Raw genomic sequence first — 18,082 nt, 5'->3', positions numbered from 1 at the left:
GCTGCTCTCGCAATTCTGTGTATACCTCATTGATGTAGCTCTCGCTTTCGAAAATTAAAAATTCATCGTTTCTTTGCACCTCTTTATCGAAAGTTTACTAAACGTACACGAACAGCATGAAATCCCTTCTCAGATCGTGAATGAAAAATAAACGCTATTTAAAACTAATTATAAGATGTGTGAAACAAAGAAAAGCATTGCTATAACGAGCTTAGTTAAAGAGACTCGTCATTCTATAGTTCTTCTTCCTTGTCTCTGTCCCTCGTATATATATGAATATTCAATATTAATAATGCATAATCGGGAATAAGAGAAAGACAATCGGGAACAAAATGGCCGATTCGAACGAGGCACGCGTGCGCGAAGGCACGTGTAGACACTTCGGCACGATTGTACAACATGAGGACTTCGAAGTACTCTCGAACTTTAAAAATCTCTCAGACAATTCTGGCGGAAGTGACGGAACCAACGCTTGGTTGGGTCGAGATAAATCTCCGGGCACGTAGCTATCCTCTGAGGGCTTGAGCAGTAACGTCGGCTTGCAACGCGCGCGAGACGTAAAAGAACGCGGAGGTGTCTTGCACCACCTTCTTCTTTTCTTAATAAATTCTCGGAACGGAGTTAAACTAATTACAGGAGCGTGCGGCAAATTTAAAACAAAATCACTTATCCGCCAGTACAGCGAGCCAATGTGAAAAGTGAAATACGACAACCGGACGCACGTGGAGAGAGATACACACAACGAAGCACAGTTTCGAAAATTCAAGAAAAATTATCTAAATACTTATTCCATTGTAACCAATAATTTCATAACAAATTTAAATTCATAAATATTAGAAACTTATTTGATTATATTAATTCAAAAATATTAATTTTTGTTAAATAAGAATATACATACTTTTTCGAATAATATGTGGCTATTTAAATAATTTCGAAAATTAATATCTTTTAAATTAAAGTCTTTTAAATAAATTATTAATTAAATAAAAACTATTATATAACACACAGAGTTGTGCGTCGATGATCAAGCGGAAGCGATAGAGATACTAACCGAATAAGTTTCGCGACGATCCGCAGTAGCTGAAGAGAAGAGAAGAATCGACGGATGGGGCGTAAAGAAAAAAAAGTTGAAGCAACTCCGGATGCGAAAGTTTCGACGAGGCCGAAGACAAAGTAGAAGAAACAAAGGAATGCTGCTACGCGCTTCCTTGCCTTAGTCCTGCGCAGAATTGGAAGCAACTAACCAATTTCCGAGGAAACGGCAGAGAGAAAAAGAAACGCACAAGCGAAAGCGAGAGAAATAAAAAAAAAATGAAAAACTCTAAGAAAGAGGGAGAGAAAGAAGTAAAAAACAGAAGGAAAAGAAAAGGGAGTTAAGAAGAACAGAAATGGAAGATGGATTGGGAGGTGGGATAGCGGTTTAGCAGACCAGCGACCTGGAAACTATGACTTCCTGAATCGAAACCTTTCAAAGATTTGATAAACGCTGACGTCACTTCTTACAATCATCCTATGAAGTTGTACGTAGGACATACAAGCTGATGACCTCAACGTAGAATGTATATAACTTTCCCATTTTTTTTTTTATTGTCTGACAGAAGTATATTACACATATGTCACAAAATATATACACAATTATCATTATGGAAATAGAATACTTCTTAATAATTATAAACTAATATACGTAAATAATAGGCGATCGTAGCGCAGAAGATAGCGCGTCTGCTCTCTATGCCAAAAATCCAGGGTTTAAATCCACCAACAAAACATCAAATTTTATTTGATCGCCACCTCTCGGAAAGCAATGGCAAACCTCCGAAAGTATCTTTGTCGTTTGGATTCGGCTTTAAAAACTGTAGGTCCCATATATCAGTGATCCCATATATCATGTACACTCGCCACGCATAGCAAACACGTGGCATTTTAATGCCAAACTCCTTCCTTTGAAAAACAATGTTGGGAAAGACCGACATCCATCAATGGATAAAATTAGCCTAATATAGATACAATAAAATACATATGTTTAGTCCGCTCTATCTTATTAATAAACGTTGTCGGTACAATTATCAAGTACTCTTTTAAAATAGTACACTTATTATTTATTTAAAACAATTCATATTTATAATATTTTTCTGTATGTACATGGGCATGTATACACGCTTTAGAGCGAACTAAATGAGTTCTCAAAAAGATTTCGATCATTTCCCAATTTTTGCAGTCAAAATATTAATTTCTGGAGCGCCGAATATTCACTATCGCGATGGCTAGTCGCGCGAAGAGTGGGGATTGGTTGACAAGCGCTCCGCCGCCCGCGCCGCGCACACCACCGCTAGCCCCCAAACGTCATGACTTGAACGGCGCGCTTGCCAGGCCGTCCCGCAGCTTCCCGCGGCCCGCGCGCCCATCGCGGCGTTCTGTAGGCGTACATTCAATGTGTGGTAGGCCGAACGGACGCGCGTATTCGCCAATCTTTAAAAATTAATATCTCGTTAACTATTTCTGCAATCTCAAAATGGTACAGGACTTTTCGACTCAGTTCGGTCTACTCTACCTGCTCATGATAGGTGATTCGCTCGATTAATGACACCCTGTATATTATATAGCTATGTCCGCAATTATTTCTTGCAAAGAATAAATGTTCAAAAAGAATTATAGGAATTATTAAATAAAAAGAAAGTATAATAAAATATTAAATATTGCCAACACAATTGTATTAATAAATAAAATTATTATTAATATTTAATATATTTTATTATACTTTTCTTTTATAACTTCTGCAAATCTTTTTGGTTTTATTTATAAATAAAATTGTTAACATAATGTTATTGTATTTATTTAAATTTACATAATTAAGAAATTGAAGAATACCTGATAATTTGGACATGTTTATACAACTGTTCTGTTAATAAAACAGAATCGCACATATTAATTAGCCTTTGTTTAATCAAAATGATCATATCATTTATTCACATCTCTCGTGATATCTTTCTTATCATAAAACGGTCTGAATCTTTCGAATTTGGAGCGAACTACGCCACGAGCTGGAGCGACCTCGCCGCAAGTACCCGTATCCGCGCTTTCAAAACCGTCATGATCCTCTTGTTGAAATACCTCGAACTCGTCAGACTGCACTGATCGTGCTTTGTCAGCTGGATCGACGTCTGAGGCATTAATACATATCCCCGGTATACACCCCGCCCTCACCTACTTTGGAAGAACAAGCAATCGCCGACCTCGCGTATCCACGATCTCGGAGCACAGGCTCCATACCACGCACGGGTGCGCGACTCTAGCTAACGTTAATATCGGATTCTTCGGTGCAATTTACGAGAGAACGCCGTGAATTCAAGGAGGTCGTTTAATCCAAAGCCAAATCCTCGCACGAAAGCCGTGTCGTGGCTCGTACATTTCGTGGAATGTTTTCTAACCCTGTAAATCCTTTCAAGGAACATCACATCTCATTATTCGGCCGAGAGTCTTCGCATGTATTCGTTGAAAAGATATTAAGAAACTACAGTTGTGAATGTGAATGTGATATCATGCTATTTCGTGACGTTTAATCTTGATTATTCACTACAAAAATGTTCACAAGAATATCAGTTAATTATCAAAAAATGTGTTAATTAAAAAAATATCATCTTAGAAAGTAATAATATAAAAATATATAGTCCGTAAATATAACAAACAGAAGCTAAAGCATTAAGCGGATTAAAATCATGACATTTAATTAATTTACTCGTAGGTAGGAGGGAAATTTATATGCAAGAGAAATTTAAGAGAAATTTATCTTCAAAAGAAAAATAGTAAATACAAAGTTTTAAGAAGAAGAATCTATGAGTCTTACTTATGTGTAAGTGCAATAGCTCGAATCGCTATCACATAATAATATAGAACCATAAGAATTAATAATGAACATTGCCAGGGAAGTAATTCTCAACGCACGTATCCAGCGAGCTAGCCATCCCACTAAAGAGCGCAAATAAATTTTCTCGCAAGAAATACGGTCCTGGAAATTCGATGTTCCGTCTGACTACAGTGCGGTGAGAGTAAAAATAGCCGTTTTATTGTTGCGAATTAGTGTGGCGTGATAAATTGAAACTCGTAGCACCGAAATTTTTCCAACTACGAACGATATTTCTAAGGCATGCGTGGGAATAGGCAAAAAAAAAAGTACAAGGACGCTTTCCATCATTAGAAAATTACTGTTATACTAACGGGAACTCCTACTGCGACAATATTTTACACCTCTATGGGAACAGACGGCTTTAAGGGACGATAAAAAGTTTTCGCGAAAGAGCTTGACGCTTTTTATGGTTTCACCGACAATATATCTTCGAGAATATAACGTTGTAACTCGATCGAATCTGGAGAAGTCGTGGCTTCTTACGGTTCCTAATTAATGACCGGAGAGAGGGAAGAGCTATCGGAAGCAGCGCGAAAAAGAAAGGTTTCCAACAACGGTTGAATGCATAATTTTTAGTGGAAAACGGCGGCATTATTTCCTAAGGCCGACGAGAAAGGTCGCGTGGGACCGGAAGAGGGAGGAGGTGAAGTGAGGTACAGACAACGAGAGAGATCGCGGAGGTGCGGGAATACTCTGGGGTTAGTTCCAAGCGATTTGGCTCTCATGCGATTTAACACGAGAACTATTATAACTCGATATAGATATAACGCGGTTGGTGCATCCCGCCTCTCGCTTGCGCGCATATATAATCGCCCACGCGCGCTCGCGCACGTGGATGTATACGAGCTCGCGCTTGCGGCACACATTATCGGTCGTGCTCGTCTCTGTGGTGCCATCGCATTATTATGTGCCACGACTACGACTGTAGTTAGCGTGCCATTGTAGTTTAAGCCTTGGAGAACGGGTTCGCGCGCGAAAGCTCCGCTTGCGAGCTTAGACGTTTTCGCCAATGTGATGTACATAAACGCGACCACATCCTGCGTCGAGAATATATTGTACAAGTATTGGTTATTCTATTCTCTCTTTCCCTCTCTCAGCACACCGTCGGTTCGATTAACGTATGTGAAATGACCAAACTAACTCATCGAACTCGTTTGCAAAAGATATTTACATACGCTCATTTACCAACGTTTATGAAATTAATTAAGCATTTCTGGCCATACTTCTGTGACGGAAAATTGAATATCTGAAATTCTGCTAACTAAGAGAAAAGTTTTTGATATCTGTATAATTATATGTTACCATAATTGAATTATGATTATTATTGTTATAATGTTAGTAATAATAATTGGATATACAATTCCATCATCAAATATATGTAGTTAGTACTGAAAATGGCTATAAATTATGCAATTTGGCTATAATTTCTGCAATTTAACTTATTAAATTTAGAAATGCCAAAAAGTTTACGGATTATCGCCGTGGTCCACTGCTAACATCAATGTTTCGTGAATCTTGCGGTTCATCAGAGCGAAAACACACCGACTCTTGTTAAATTATATTGTAATTTAGTCTTTTCTTATGTCAACTATATTTATTAACAGAACCATATTTATTATTATACTAACATTATAGCAAAAACTATGGTAACACATATTACTAATCACAAATACTAAAAACTTTTCTTTCAATTCTTATAAAATATAAAGAGTTCCAAGTGTGCTTAATAAAAGTTCACTGCCTTTTCGTTTTCATCTTTATATTCGTCGTGTAGCTACGATCTAAGCAGCGAACAAGCTGCATTTGATCGGTTCAGATCAGTTCGCATAATACTGCGCATATACCTGGAGAGTTTTTCGTCTAAAGTTAAACTGAATTGAACTGCACTGAACGGACTCGGTTCTTAACGCGACGCACGGGGGTCGTACACGGAAATGGGGGTTGTCGTCGTTTTCGGAATTGCTTGAACTTGCTTTCTCTTATAGCGTTCCGTATTGTCTGCGACGAGCTTCGTTTTCCCTCTCGCCATTGTGCTGTAATAATTATTTAATGGCGGCAAAGTAGGCGAATGAAATTAACAAACTATTGGAAGTAATTAGATCCTCGACGGAGCAAATTAAATGGCTTGCGCTCGACGAGCTATTTAAATGATTATCCCTTGCCTTTATCGTTAGCACCATTCCGAGCAACCCCCTTTCTGTCCTCCTGCACCGTGCCTCCTATGGTAAAACCGTCTTAACTACAACGAACATCCAATAGTGAGGGAACCGAAGCTAATTATTCCGACAACTATTCCGAAGTTTACGGCTGTCGATTGGAACGTCTTAGCGCACGGAACGAAATGCACGGCCGAATACTCGCGCGAGTTTCTCTCTACTTCTCCGTTTTCTTTTTCTTCTACTACTACTACTTTCTACTACCACTATTTCTACGTGCGCGAGCGTGTCCAGGAATACCAAACGAAACACAGCACGAAAGTTCTGTCAGAACTCAAAAGTCCGCGCGTACCATGGAATGAATTTTCTTCTGTGTTTTACTCCTCTGGGAGAAAAGAAATGACGACAGTTTAAGCGAGGCACACCACAGTACACCAGATTGAAAGAAATGCTAAGGACAATTAAGAGTATATTTGCGTAGAGATCAGTTCTCTCATCTTTAATCCGGGACGCGCGATTCGAAATAACAATGAAATAAATAACTACTGTCTATTCTGACGCTTGAAGAGGAAGCTTACCTCAACGAAAACTACCTGAACTGCGGATAGACGACACGTTAATGTACAAAGCCGTACGAAATCAGTCACAAGGCTACGTGGTAACAAAATTTTAATCACGAGCCACCGCCGGACTCTCGTCCTGGCAAAGCTCTTCGGCGGAACATACGTGACCACTGTCCTGACGAAATAGTACAAAACAAGCGAAATTGACTGTCGGAGCGGGGATCTTGCGCTGTTCTGACTCGGTGTATCACAATCAGAATACGGTTCCACGAGGGAAGATCAAAGCGGCTCACGGGCACTCGATGTGTGTACGTTGCTGGATCAACGGCACCGAGTGCCACGTGTGTGACTAACATAATCAAGCCGTGCGAGACATCAGAGCCAGCCCAAATTAGCGTTAACTTGGTCGTAGACGATCGCGATCTCGCATACATCGGCGATGAAAAATACGAGTACAGAATACAGTGCGATATCGTGAAATGGAATAATTGCATAAAATATTGTAATTAACAAAGTTATAATTAGAAAAATATATGCACTTTGTAAATCAATAAGAAATTTTATTATCAGAATTGAAAATATCTAATAATGTTCATCTCATACACGTTGTATGTATGTGTGTGTATTTTCAAAGCACTTATCTAGATCAAGCTGTTTTTTTGCAATAATCATAAAAAATGAAATTTAAATATCAATTTCGTGATTTAAGTCAATAAGAGGTCGACACGCAGACGATACCATAAATTTAAGTGCCAGTGGGGATAATTCACGTATTAGAATTTAATATATGATGCATGTTCGTATTTCTATCCGCAAGCATAATCATTAGACCATTACGGTTGAACAACAAGCTATTACAATATGGCAATAACAAAGGGATAGCATAACCGACCAATTTTAGTGCCCTTTCACTGTAACACTCGCATATTGACTGATGCTTTGATCGTACTCTACTTTTACAATAGTAAAGCATTATTGATTGCAATCGGGTTCACCGTTTTGATAGCCATAAAAATATTATGGCTCATAGAATACTCATCGTCATAATGTAACGCTGATGCACTATTTATTATACGGTAACTTCACGTTGCTGCGCTGTGCTACGCTTCCACAGAGTAGAGTGGAAATTTATTATGTTGTGGCAATAATCCTTTGAAAAGGTTTAGCAATGACAATGAATTTAGTAGATAATAATAAACATAAATGCAATATAATTGACAATTTAGTGTAATAATAATAATAAAGTCACACAGAGCATGTATTTTAAATAATAATTAGAATAAATAAATAGAAATTTTAATCGAATTTCTCTCTGAATAGAAATAGTTTTAAGAATACAAGAATTTACTTAATCAGAATGTTCCATCGATTCTTTCATCGTGTCGTGAAAATAATACATCTTTTGTTGCTAAATAATTAACACGTGATTAATTCGTAATAATTGCAAATTTAAGGCTTTGTCAATGTATCTTTGCGAATATTCACAATCACGTTTGGTCGGTCGATCCTAATTTTGAAACGTATAGAAACCGTGGGCAGAAGCATGGAAAACGAGAGGAGTTTCGTCGACAACCCTTGGAGAATGTACCTTACAAAGCAGCAGACGTGGCAAGAGAGGGAAGGGTAATGGGGAGAGGCCGCACCAGAGGAGAGCAGGAAATTACGTCTCCGGACGTCCGTTCGTTCGGCTTCAGAGCGCTATGGCACGGATCTTGAGAGAAACCGGTGGCTCCTTTAGAGGGCGAGTGCAAACGCGAGAAAAGGCCAACAGGGCACGAGCGAGGGTCAGAAAAGGGCAGCAGAGAGAGAGAAAGAGAGACTCGTAAGAAAGGCCGCGACCCGTCCATGACCGGGAGCAAGACTACGGAAGAATATTGAGACACAAAGAAGGAAAACGGAATTGGTGCATATATCTAACATTCGTCTTTATCTAAGTGTACTTTGGAAATGCAACCAGTGTAACGAACACGGACACGTACACTTGCTGACACTTCAAACTCACATTCGGGCCGAGCAATCACGCATAAAACGCTACTCCTACAATACGGCTGACCCGTATAGCGTTTGTATCGAACGCGCGCGAACACTATAACGTTTATCTCGCTTCGCTGAAACAGAGACCGCTGTTTCTTGAAGAGCAAACGATCCTTGATTGTACGGCTCTGAGTACATTCTGCCTATCTCGGCGCTAATACGTTTCTGTGATTGCGGTGCCTACTTGAAGGCACCGCACTGCGAAACGTTCGCTCTTCGGTCTATATAATGACAGGCAAAGTAAACCTCATCGGTTTCGAGTACTCATTTACCGCAAACTATCCTAGTCTGAATTAGTTTCGAGTCACCCTCGAGCGTCTTTCCTACGTAAGATAGTCACTATAATTACCCCAGCTATGGAGAGTCTGGCGGCAAAGTTGACGTTTCTTGACGTCGATACTCTTCGGACGATTAACCTTATCGTTCGCTCTGAGCAATGGGAATAGAGACAGCAATATCAAGTTTTCACTAATACCTCATAGATCCCGAATTAAGATGATAAATTAAACCGAGACATTCGATCAAAGCAATATATCAAAAACTATCGATCTAATTCTTTTCATCTATCTCTTTTCTACCTAATCGAAAATTTTTCACATGACCTTATTTAGTCACCCTTCTTGCTGTTTTTCCAGCTGGTAGCAACGGAACAAAGATAAATGTTCGCGTACCAATACACGCTGTCTTATGTACACTGATGCGACAACAGAAGCGTGAAATGCGAGGTGATTTATCAGGGAAATTTGTTCTACGATATTTTATTCTTCCTCGTTGCCAATTAGAACGTGACAATACGATTGAAAGAATTTATTGCGCAAAAAGCAGTAAAAAAAGATTTTTAAATAAAAACATAGTAAAATAAAACTAATGCAATTATATGTTGTAATAAAAATTGCAGTTTCGTTTCATATATTGTACAAGATAATATTCAATTTACTGCTCTAACATATACTAGAGTATCAAATATTCATGAGATTTTTGTTCACTGAATAATTTTCAGGACATCAGATTTCGAAATCTTTCTTTATTGTGAGAGAATTAAGTTTGTTCTAATTTCATTTCACGGTACTGCTAACGTACCTAAGAATTAACGAAGTCTAGATAAATAATCTGCGAATCAAGATATCGCCTGTTTCTCGTTACATAATGAAAATTTTCATGTTATTTCAACGATAACGTCGTAAAGTAAAAGCGACTATACGAATCACTGACGTTCACATGATCCGAAGAGTTGAAAGTAGATACCTTATAATCATGACTATATAAAACTACTATAGTAAATGCATCTAGTGTCGCCATTTTCTGAATTTAAAAGTAGACGCGAAATGTTGAAACAAATCTCTTATGCAATCATAAAAAGACATGAAGAAACAAACAAGACAAAAAAAACAAAAATATACAGAAGCAAGACAATACTGCGTGGAAAATTTTTAAATTTGTTGACCTGCATTCTCGAGTAAAAACAAAAAATATAGCAAATAATAAAAAAATAGATGGCCACAAAAAATATATGATATATATATAAAGCCACATATTTTTTCTTTTAATACAATAAAATAAAATAAAATAGTAAAAAAATAATCAAAAAGCTCAATTGAGATAAATCAAAATCAATAATTTATGCTTTTTTTAAATCAAACATAGAATGTAAAAAAAAAAAGATAATTTATTGAATTACTTATCTTTGCTCTTGGATCCAAACCATATGTTTCGATCCAAGCCAAGTTTCGGATCCTTTTTAGTGTTAATACAATGGTATATGGTGTTAATCAAATGTATCATTTTAACGAAATCATTACACTTTCCAGTACAATGATTTTCGTTAAAGCGCAAAAATATGAAATGTTAACTACTTAAACGTTACAAATCATCTGAATGTTTGTGCGCTTTAACAAAGATCATTGTACCGAAAAATGTAATGATTTCGTTGGAACAATACACTTGATCGTACACCATACATCATTATATTGACACTGAAAAGGATCTAAAGCTTGGATCAAAACATATAACCAAAACATTAAGTAATTGAATAAATAATTTTTTTACACACCAATATCCTGTGTTTGACTGAAAAAGGCATAAATTTGTGGTTTTGAATTTTCTTTTAAATTGTATGAAACTCTAATTTTTATTATTCTCTTTCTCCTTTTCAAATGATGACGTATTTCGGATAAGTAAGCAAATCGAATCGTCGTTACGAAATAATGTTATTTCAAACGAGCAATGTAGTTTCAAACTAGATATCACCCTTATTGGAATATCCACTCGTCTCATTCTCGTTACTCCGTCTTTGCGTCGAGAAGTAATAACTAGAAGTGGGCAAATCTCGAAAAGCTCCGAGAGTCCGCGTGGCTAAATTGAACGGGAGGACGGGAGGTGAGAATTGAGGTAAAATTGACTCGCTACCTCTCGAGAATGACCGGATCGATTAGACTTCGTCGAGACGATGACAGGAACATCGTCGACGACGACAGCTTCTGGAACATCTGTGGTTCGACGTTCTTTTATGATTCGTCGAACAAGAGAACAAAGAAAGCGGAAAAAAGAACGAGCCGATTGGACATGCCGTTGGAAAATCTCACTCGTAACTTCTTACGAAAAAAGCCTCGTATCCAGCAAACCCATTGTTCGCGTTTAGCTTAAACGCTCATGTATCCGATAAAAAGACTTGCACTTACCTCTTCATCATTTTAATTAAAGTTTCCTGTCGCAATTATGCGCGTATAAGTAAAATATTAATCAACGTACTATATAATAATTCAAATCACGTGTATGAGATTAACGAGATATTTCTCGTTCAAATTCTCATTCAAATTCTCAAAATACATGGTGATTCATTAGATCTACGAAACGAGACGCGCGTAATTGTTATCCGGCGCAAGCTGTTTATTGATGTTTCTCTTCACCGCGAATCTCGCTACCTGACGGTTAAATTCTAGAACGGCGCATTCAGCGTCGCGGACAAAAGCGTCACATCTGAAAACGCGAAGCACTCACCTTGGGTTGCCACGAAGAGCAGCATGGTGAAGAGCGTTGAAGCCATTGTTGTTGGTGAGGGTGATGTCTGCAGCGTGGTCCAACAACAGAGCCAACATGTCATCCCGTTTCTTAGAGATCGCGTCGTGAAGAGGTGTGTCACCTTCGGAGTCCTGCAACCAAGAAAATATTCTTCTCTGTCACGTATATTCCATTTTCCAATAATTAGAGTGCTCGAAAATAAAACACGCTAAAATTCCGATAAAAATAAAATACCTCGAGATGTTCATGTAATATAATACAGAATTTTATTAATCATTTTAACACGAGATTAGCAAGCAAATTGAAGAAAATCTTTTTTTCCTTTTTTACATCATTAAATTGAAGAATTATTAATTTTTATTTACTAACACACACACACACACACACACACATTTACAATACTTTATTTTTCAAAATAGTTTAATTGTTTAATATATTTTTTTCCGAAGTATAATATTTTTTGCAATAAAATTATTTACAGATTTTGAAGGGATAAAAAATTAGTATAAAAATGCTTGTGAGCATCAATAATATTAAATTGCTTATTAATTTAATTGGTAATATTACTACTCTAGTTCTGCTAGAATTGCGTTTCAAAACTAAAAATAAATTTGACGCAGTTTGCAGGATTGGATTTGTGGTATATAAATTCACGTGGAATTGTTTCAGCGCTAAAGATCCAGTTAACTTGACCGTTTAACCTTTATTTTTTAACGGTTGTGTTATTCACATCGAGGTCTAATACACGATACTTTAATATAAAATATTTTTTCCATAACGTATGTTATATGTCAAACACATAACGTATGTATGTTCAATACTATGCGCATTCTGATAATCTATCGTTTCCCTCCGTTCCACCAGTATCGTTAATCTTTTTAGGATTTGTAAGTCGTTTTTAACCGAAAAGAATTCAAAGACAGGATCACCGTAGATAACGAGTGGAACCGCACTATTCACCTGGATTCTCTACAGAACTGGATCAATGCTTCGGCCAGTTTTGGCTCCGGCGGTTACGATTCGAACGATACCTATGAGCTTCAGTTGGCGATAAAACGTACGGAAACAGGGGCCATCCATTAATGCCGAACAACACAGTACGAACTCGTCGCTAGCAAACAAATGGATGAACGAACGAACGAATGAACGAACGAGCGAGCATAGGGATAAACACTACAACGATGGGCCGATGTAACGCGTGCAGTTCACAGACAATGCAAGTATTTGCGTTTGAAAACACGCGTGATAAGAATGATGGACTTTAGAATGGCTGCCACAAAAGCTTTTAACAAGCGCTTGAAAAAAAATCTAGATATTCTTTTCACTGTTAGTGACAATTCTGTCATTTCAAATTAACAAATAAGGTTAAATATTTTCATTCAAATTAAAAATCTACTAGATTGTCTCTTTGGAAAAAAAAAAAGAATTTTACATACTCTATGCCGTCGATGCCCATCGACAACAATAATTCACTTGATGAAAAGGCGATATCGGCGAGTATCGTTTTTACGATAAATCGAATACGACGAAGCGTAAAATAGCATCTGCGACAAGCTCATGACGACGCTCGCATTCCGGCGCAAAAACTAGGAAGAGCGAAAAGCTAGAGCGCGCTTCCGCGACATCAGCCATTGCCGGCTGCGTAAATAATAGGGCATCAGGCACAGATACTTTATGGGATCAGTTGGAAAAATCCTTTGTATAACTCCAATAACCGTGGAGGATAAATCTGCCGGCGCTGTCGAGAACCGCCGGCGCTATCTCCCGCTATAAATGCTGGCCATGTGTCACGCCACTAGGTAAGGGTAAAGGCGAGAAAGAGAGAGAGAGAGAGATAAAGAGAAAGAAGGAGAGGTAGCGGGAAAGGTGGAAAAGAGAAGGGAGGGCTTGAAAACGGAAGCAAAGCAAAGAGGAAAGCGAGAGGTCAAAGGAAAATGCCGTCGAGGCGAATAGGACTAGTTGAACAAAGATCATGCGACAGTCGTGGGACCTTGTCTTATTTACCTCGTCGTAAAATCTCGTCCATTATTCTTGGCTATTATTCTTGTTGAGAAAAAGTAATCAAGAGAAATCGCGCAAAGTAATAGCGTTAATTACTGCATAAATGCACAATTAAACGAACAATTTTACAAGCGCTACATTAAAAAAGTTACGGTTTATAGAAAAATTTATGAACTCTTATAACGTTCTAGTAATCAGTCCGTCAATGACTATTACCTACTTTCGATAACTACGATGGCTATGGTGACTATCGACGGTATTCTTGATTTCTAAGGATTACAACGACTCAGCCGCGAACAAAGATTTGTACGAGAGGGACGAGAAAATAGTAGGTCCCTTGATGCGGACTTTCAATTTGCGACGCTGACGTGCTCTTTTCCATCGACGTGGTCCTTCTCCCATTCGATGTCTTCACTGTTCCTTCTGGGAAAGGGTTTGCATTATAGCCTCTCTTCTCCGCTCTCCTCCGAGCCATCCACCTTCTTTATATCTCGCCGCCGCCCACTCGTTTAAGTCCAACAAATGACATTCGATTCATACCACACGCGCCACAGATAGCGTTCAAATAACTTGCGAAAACTTTAATTTCAACATTTCTCTTCTTCGTCCACACCGCGATCGTTTCATCGTTGCGATTCACCGCCGCCGGCCATCTCAGGCATCACGATCCGTTTCGAGACGCTCGATCATTCTTAAGGCCGACAAATTGCCAGAGACTTGTCGAACGTAAGAAGTACAAATGGTCCGTGCGCGGATTCTACTACGTATGACTTTGTCACATATCATTGTAGTTTGTTAGATAACGTGGTTGAAAATAAAAAAAAAACCATCTATACGACGTGAAATAATGCCACTCACCACTTAATAAATTGAGAACGATGAAGACAATCGGAAGACCAAATAAACGTTTACGAATATTTGTTCCGTGATAGTACGTTCTTTAAATTTGCTTCGACTAAAACGAATATACCTGGCGTTCGTTGCTATCGGTGACGCTATGTACAGATCAGGTAAACGAGCCAGCGAAATGAGAAAAGACAACAGCAACAACGCAGACGAGCAGCCTGGAAGTGTGGATGACAATCAGCGTCGGTGTCGAGGCTAGGATAGAGGGGAAGTGAAGGGAAGGGGGGCCAAATCGACGACGAGGACGGGAAGTCGAAGCGAGTTGATTGCACCGCAAATATTGACATCGCTAATTCTTCCCCAGACCCGTCGTTGGGCTCGTCGAAGACGACGAGCTAACTAATGAGAGCTTTAAGACATCAGCAAGACGTAAAGCAAACTTAGATTTCAAGTGCCGTTGTCACTCGAAATCGGAGGAGCAGTCATTCAACGTGACTGACGAATACAACGTGGCGAAGCAGCTGCTGTCTCCATTGTTACAGAGAACTAATGGTATTCCAAGTATCGTCACTTCTTGTAACAAACGTGCCGGATTGAATTAAATTGTGTGGTTACTTATTGTTAGATCTGCAGGCTACGCACTATTATTACATGGAACGTAATAATTACGTGGAATGTAATAATAGTGTTTGTATTTCTGTTGATAAAATAATGTTCGGATATACACACTACATAATTTCAACAATAATTTACGAAACTTGTTCCATATTATTCATTCCATACAATCTTTGATTTCTTTCTTTTAAAGTAATCCATTCGAACAAATGTCGAATCAAATTTTAGTAGTTTGACTATCCGCTCGAACGAGCTTTTAGATCACATCCTCGTCAAATCTAATGTAACTAGGAACGATCGCAAAGGCGAATCCTGCAGCGTCCACCGAATAAGCTTAACTCCTTTTTCAACGACGATCGATGGCGATTTCACTAAGACCGAAGGAATGAGAAGAGACGAAGGGACGACGCGAGTAGAGATAGAGAAAGAGAAGACATCCCTTCCGCTTTCGTTGTTACCTCATCCCCCGATTTCTTCAACCAGAGGAGGGAAGGGTGGAGGGGGAGTAGTAGGATAGAGTTCGAGTCGCGACGGAAGTCTGGGAAGATAATGCAGACCGTGAGAAAACGGGACGGAGCACCCTCAAAGTCCGTGCCCGCGCTTGATTGCAACCAACCTTTCCCACCCAGCGTTTCCACTTTTGAGGAGGAGACCCGAGGATTCCTTTGGCCGGTGCACCAAGGAGACGGGATCGAGTAAAGGCACCTCTCGCAAAGACAAGAACTAGTATGCGGGTCGTGTACGAACCCGAACGCCTATGGAAGAGGAGGAGATAGAAGAGGAGAAGGCTGGTGGATTTCCAAATAGACTGTGAAAATACAGAGGCTGCAAGATTCTCCAACTGACTAAATAAAAGCGATAAATGCTAAATACGAGAATCGCCTAACTCATTATACCGACCTCGGACTTTTATTCGACTTTTAAACGTGCACGAAGATGTTGATGCTTTTGTCGGCTAGTCATCAGAGCATGCTGAATAAAGCTAGACATCTATCAAAATACAATATTCGCTCTTAACACAAGTTTCTCGTGTAGTTCAAAAAATCGTGATTGTAATAATTGCTCTATAAAGCAAATTTAAACTAAATTATTAAGATATGATGTAGTTGAAAATACAAAATTTGATCACGAAACTAAAACGACGGTGTGTGTATAATTTTAGATAATATTTAATTTTTACAAGGCTATAATAGTTAGAAAATACACACACCACACACTGCAAGTTACATCTATTCAAAAAGCTAATTAACTCATTTACGTCACTTATAACTTCAAATTTCCATTGCATTTACATTTGCTTACGCTTCAAAATCACATGGCAATACATCATGTAACGGACGAACGACATAGATGAGCTAAAATAGAAACACTTATTAAAACGGCAATCATTGCACGGTTCACTGATTTTTGATCAATGATTCGTGATCACCGTGGTTGAAGGTAACGTCGAATCGCAGCTATATTACCGCTGCGCGTGTCGATGGATTGTAATCATCGTGTAGGAACATCACGTTGATTTTGCGACGAGTATATATGCGTATATGTACGCGCTGTCACGTATAGCTGACTGGTGCACGCCTCTAACGATCCGGATCTACTTGGTAGCGTGAGGGTGAAGGCAACCCCGAACGCGGCACTCGTACACAGCCGCACAGTTGCATAATATTACGTTTATACCTGACATTCATCATTAGCGGCGGTAATTTATGTTGAGCGCGAATGGTCCCGCGCGTGAACGGGCTAATTAATATAAATTGCCGGCGCGAGGATTACGCAGAGTGACGATGCCGTGATGCTGCGATTCATTGTGTACTGTGCGAATCAGCCGGGAGCCGATTAAGTTGATAGATCGTCGCGAATAAAGAATTTCGGAATGCCAAGCCGAATAACGAGATAGAATGCGAGATGCAAGGTGAGATGCGACATAAAATTATTTCTACGGCTGATTTTTTTTCCGAATTATGGGGGATAAAAATTAAAACGCACGGTGCGGCGGTGTACTGTGTGCGCTAATTTAAAATTACATTCGAGATCGATGACCTAGTTCTTTCGGAGTCGGGCGACGCTTAATCCCGGGCACGGCGCCGCCAAATGCAATTCTCCCGAATCGAAACATCCTGATGAGATCGTTTTTTCTGAGCACGTCGTGCGCGAGTTCGCCGCTCTGCACTTTATGACAGAGTCCGTAACCCGTCGTGTTTGCTGAATCACCGTGGTGCAATATACCGGTATACAACGATATAAAAAAAAAAAAAAGAAAGCAAAGGAAAATTGGACTCAAGAGAAAAAACAGTTCAAATCGGTTCAAAATAAAATGACAGAGAACCAAAAACATTTTTATGTCGTTAAGGTGATGCTGGGATCGTCTTTTTACCAACAAAAATATCATTTCTGCACTAAAAAAAATTATTTAAAAAAATATTAGTTGATTCCACTAAATGTAGTCAATCACGAGACGAAAAGCAAATACATATTTATGTTAATTCAAACAAATAATATGTTTGAAATTACAAAATTTTGTTGGCGTGACTCACATATACTATTTAATAATAATAAATTATCACTACAAATTAAACACATTTAGTCAAATTAACAAACTTTTTCTCAATTACTGTTACTCGATTAATTATTTCGTATTACTCGTAATAGTTTTATAGAATTAAAATTCGTTTTACTCAATTAAAATACATATGCTGATGTATTTGGCTGTGATGTATTTTATGTTCAAAACAGAAAAAAATTAAAAAATTATAGAATTTTCCATTTTTACCTCAATATAGCGACCAATGCTGCTAATTTATTAAACCATTTTCCTTTGTGGAAAGGTTATGTAAGTTATATGTTCAAAATAAAAGCACAGATGTAAAATAAAAAATAAATATATATGGGTCGTTAGAATTAAATTTAAAAGTCTAAATAAAGATATTCTATAAACTTGTGTGTAT

The 18,082-nt window shown here is 38.4% G+C and overlaps 1 protein-coding gene across 1 annotated transcript in view; it reads right to left on the bottom strand.

Moving 5' to 3' along the window:
- The window catches only part of mib1 (E3 ubiquitin-protein ligase mind bomb 1), a 391,483-nt gene that overhangs the window by 332,702 nt on the left and 40,699 nt on the right, over positions 1 to 18,082 (bottom strand). Inside the window, exon 9 of the mRNA XM_018543427.1 lies at positions 11,655 to 11,806. Within this exon, the coding sequence (XP_018398929.1) occupies positions 11,655 to 11,806 (152 nt within the window). The remainder of the gene's footprint in view (positions 1 to 11,654; positions 11,807 to 18,082) is intronic.

This window comes from Cyphomyrmex costatus, unplaced genomic scaffold (assembly GCF_001594065.2).
Source record: "Cyphomyrmex costatus isolate MS0001 unplaced genomic scaffold, Ccosl1.0 scaffold374, whole genome shotgun sequence".
NCBI lineage: Eukaryota > Metazoa > Arthropoda > Insecta > Hymenoptera > Formicidae > Cyphomyrmex > Cyphomyrmex costatus.
This window is presented reverse-complemented; position numbering and strand designations above follow the sequence as displayed.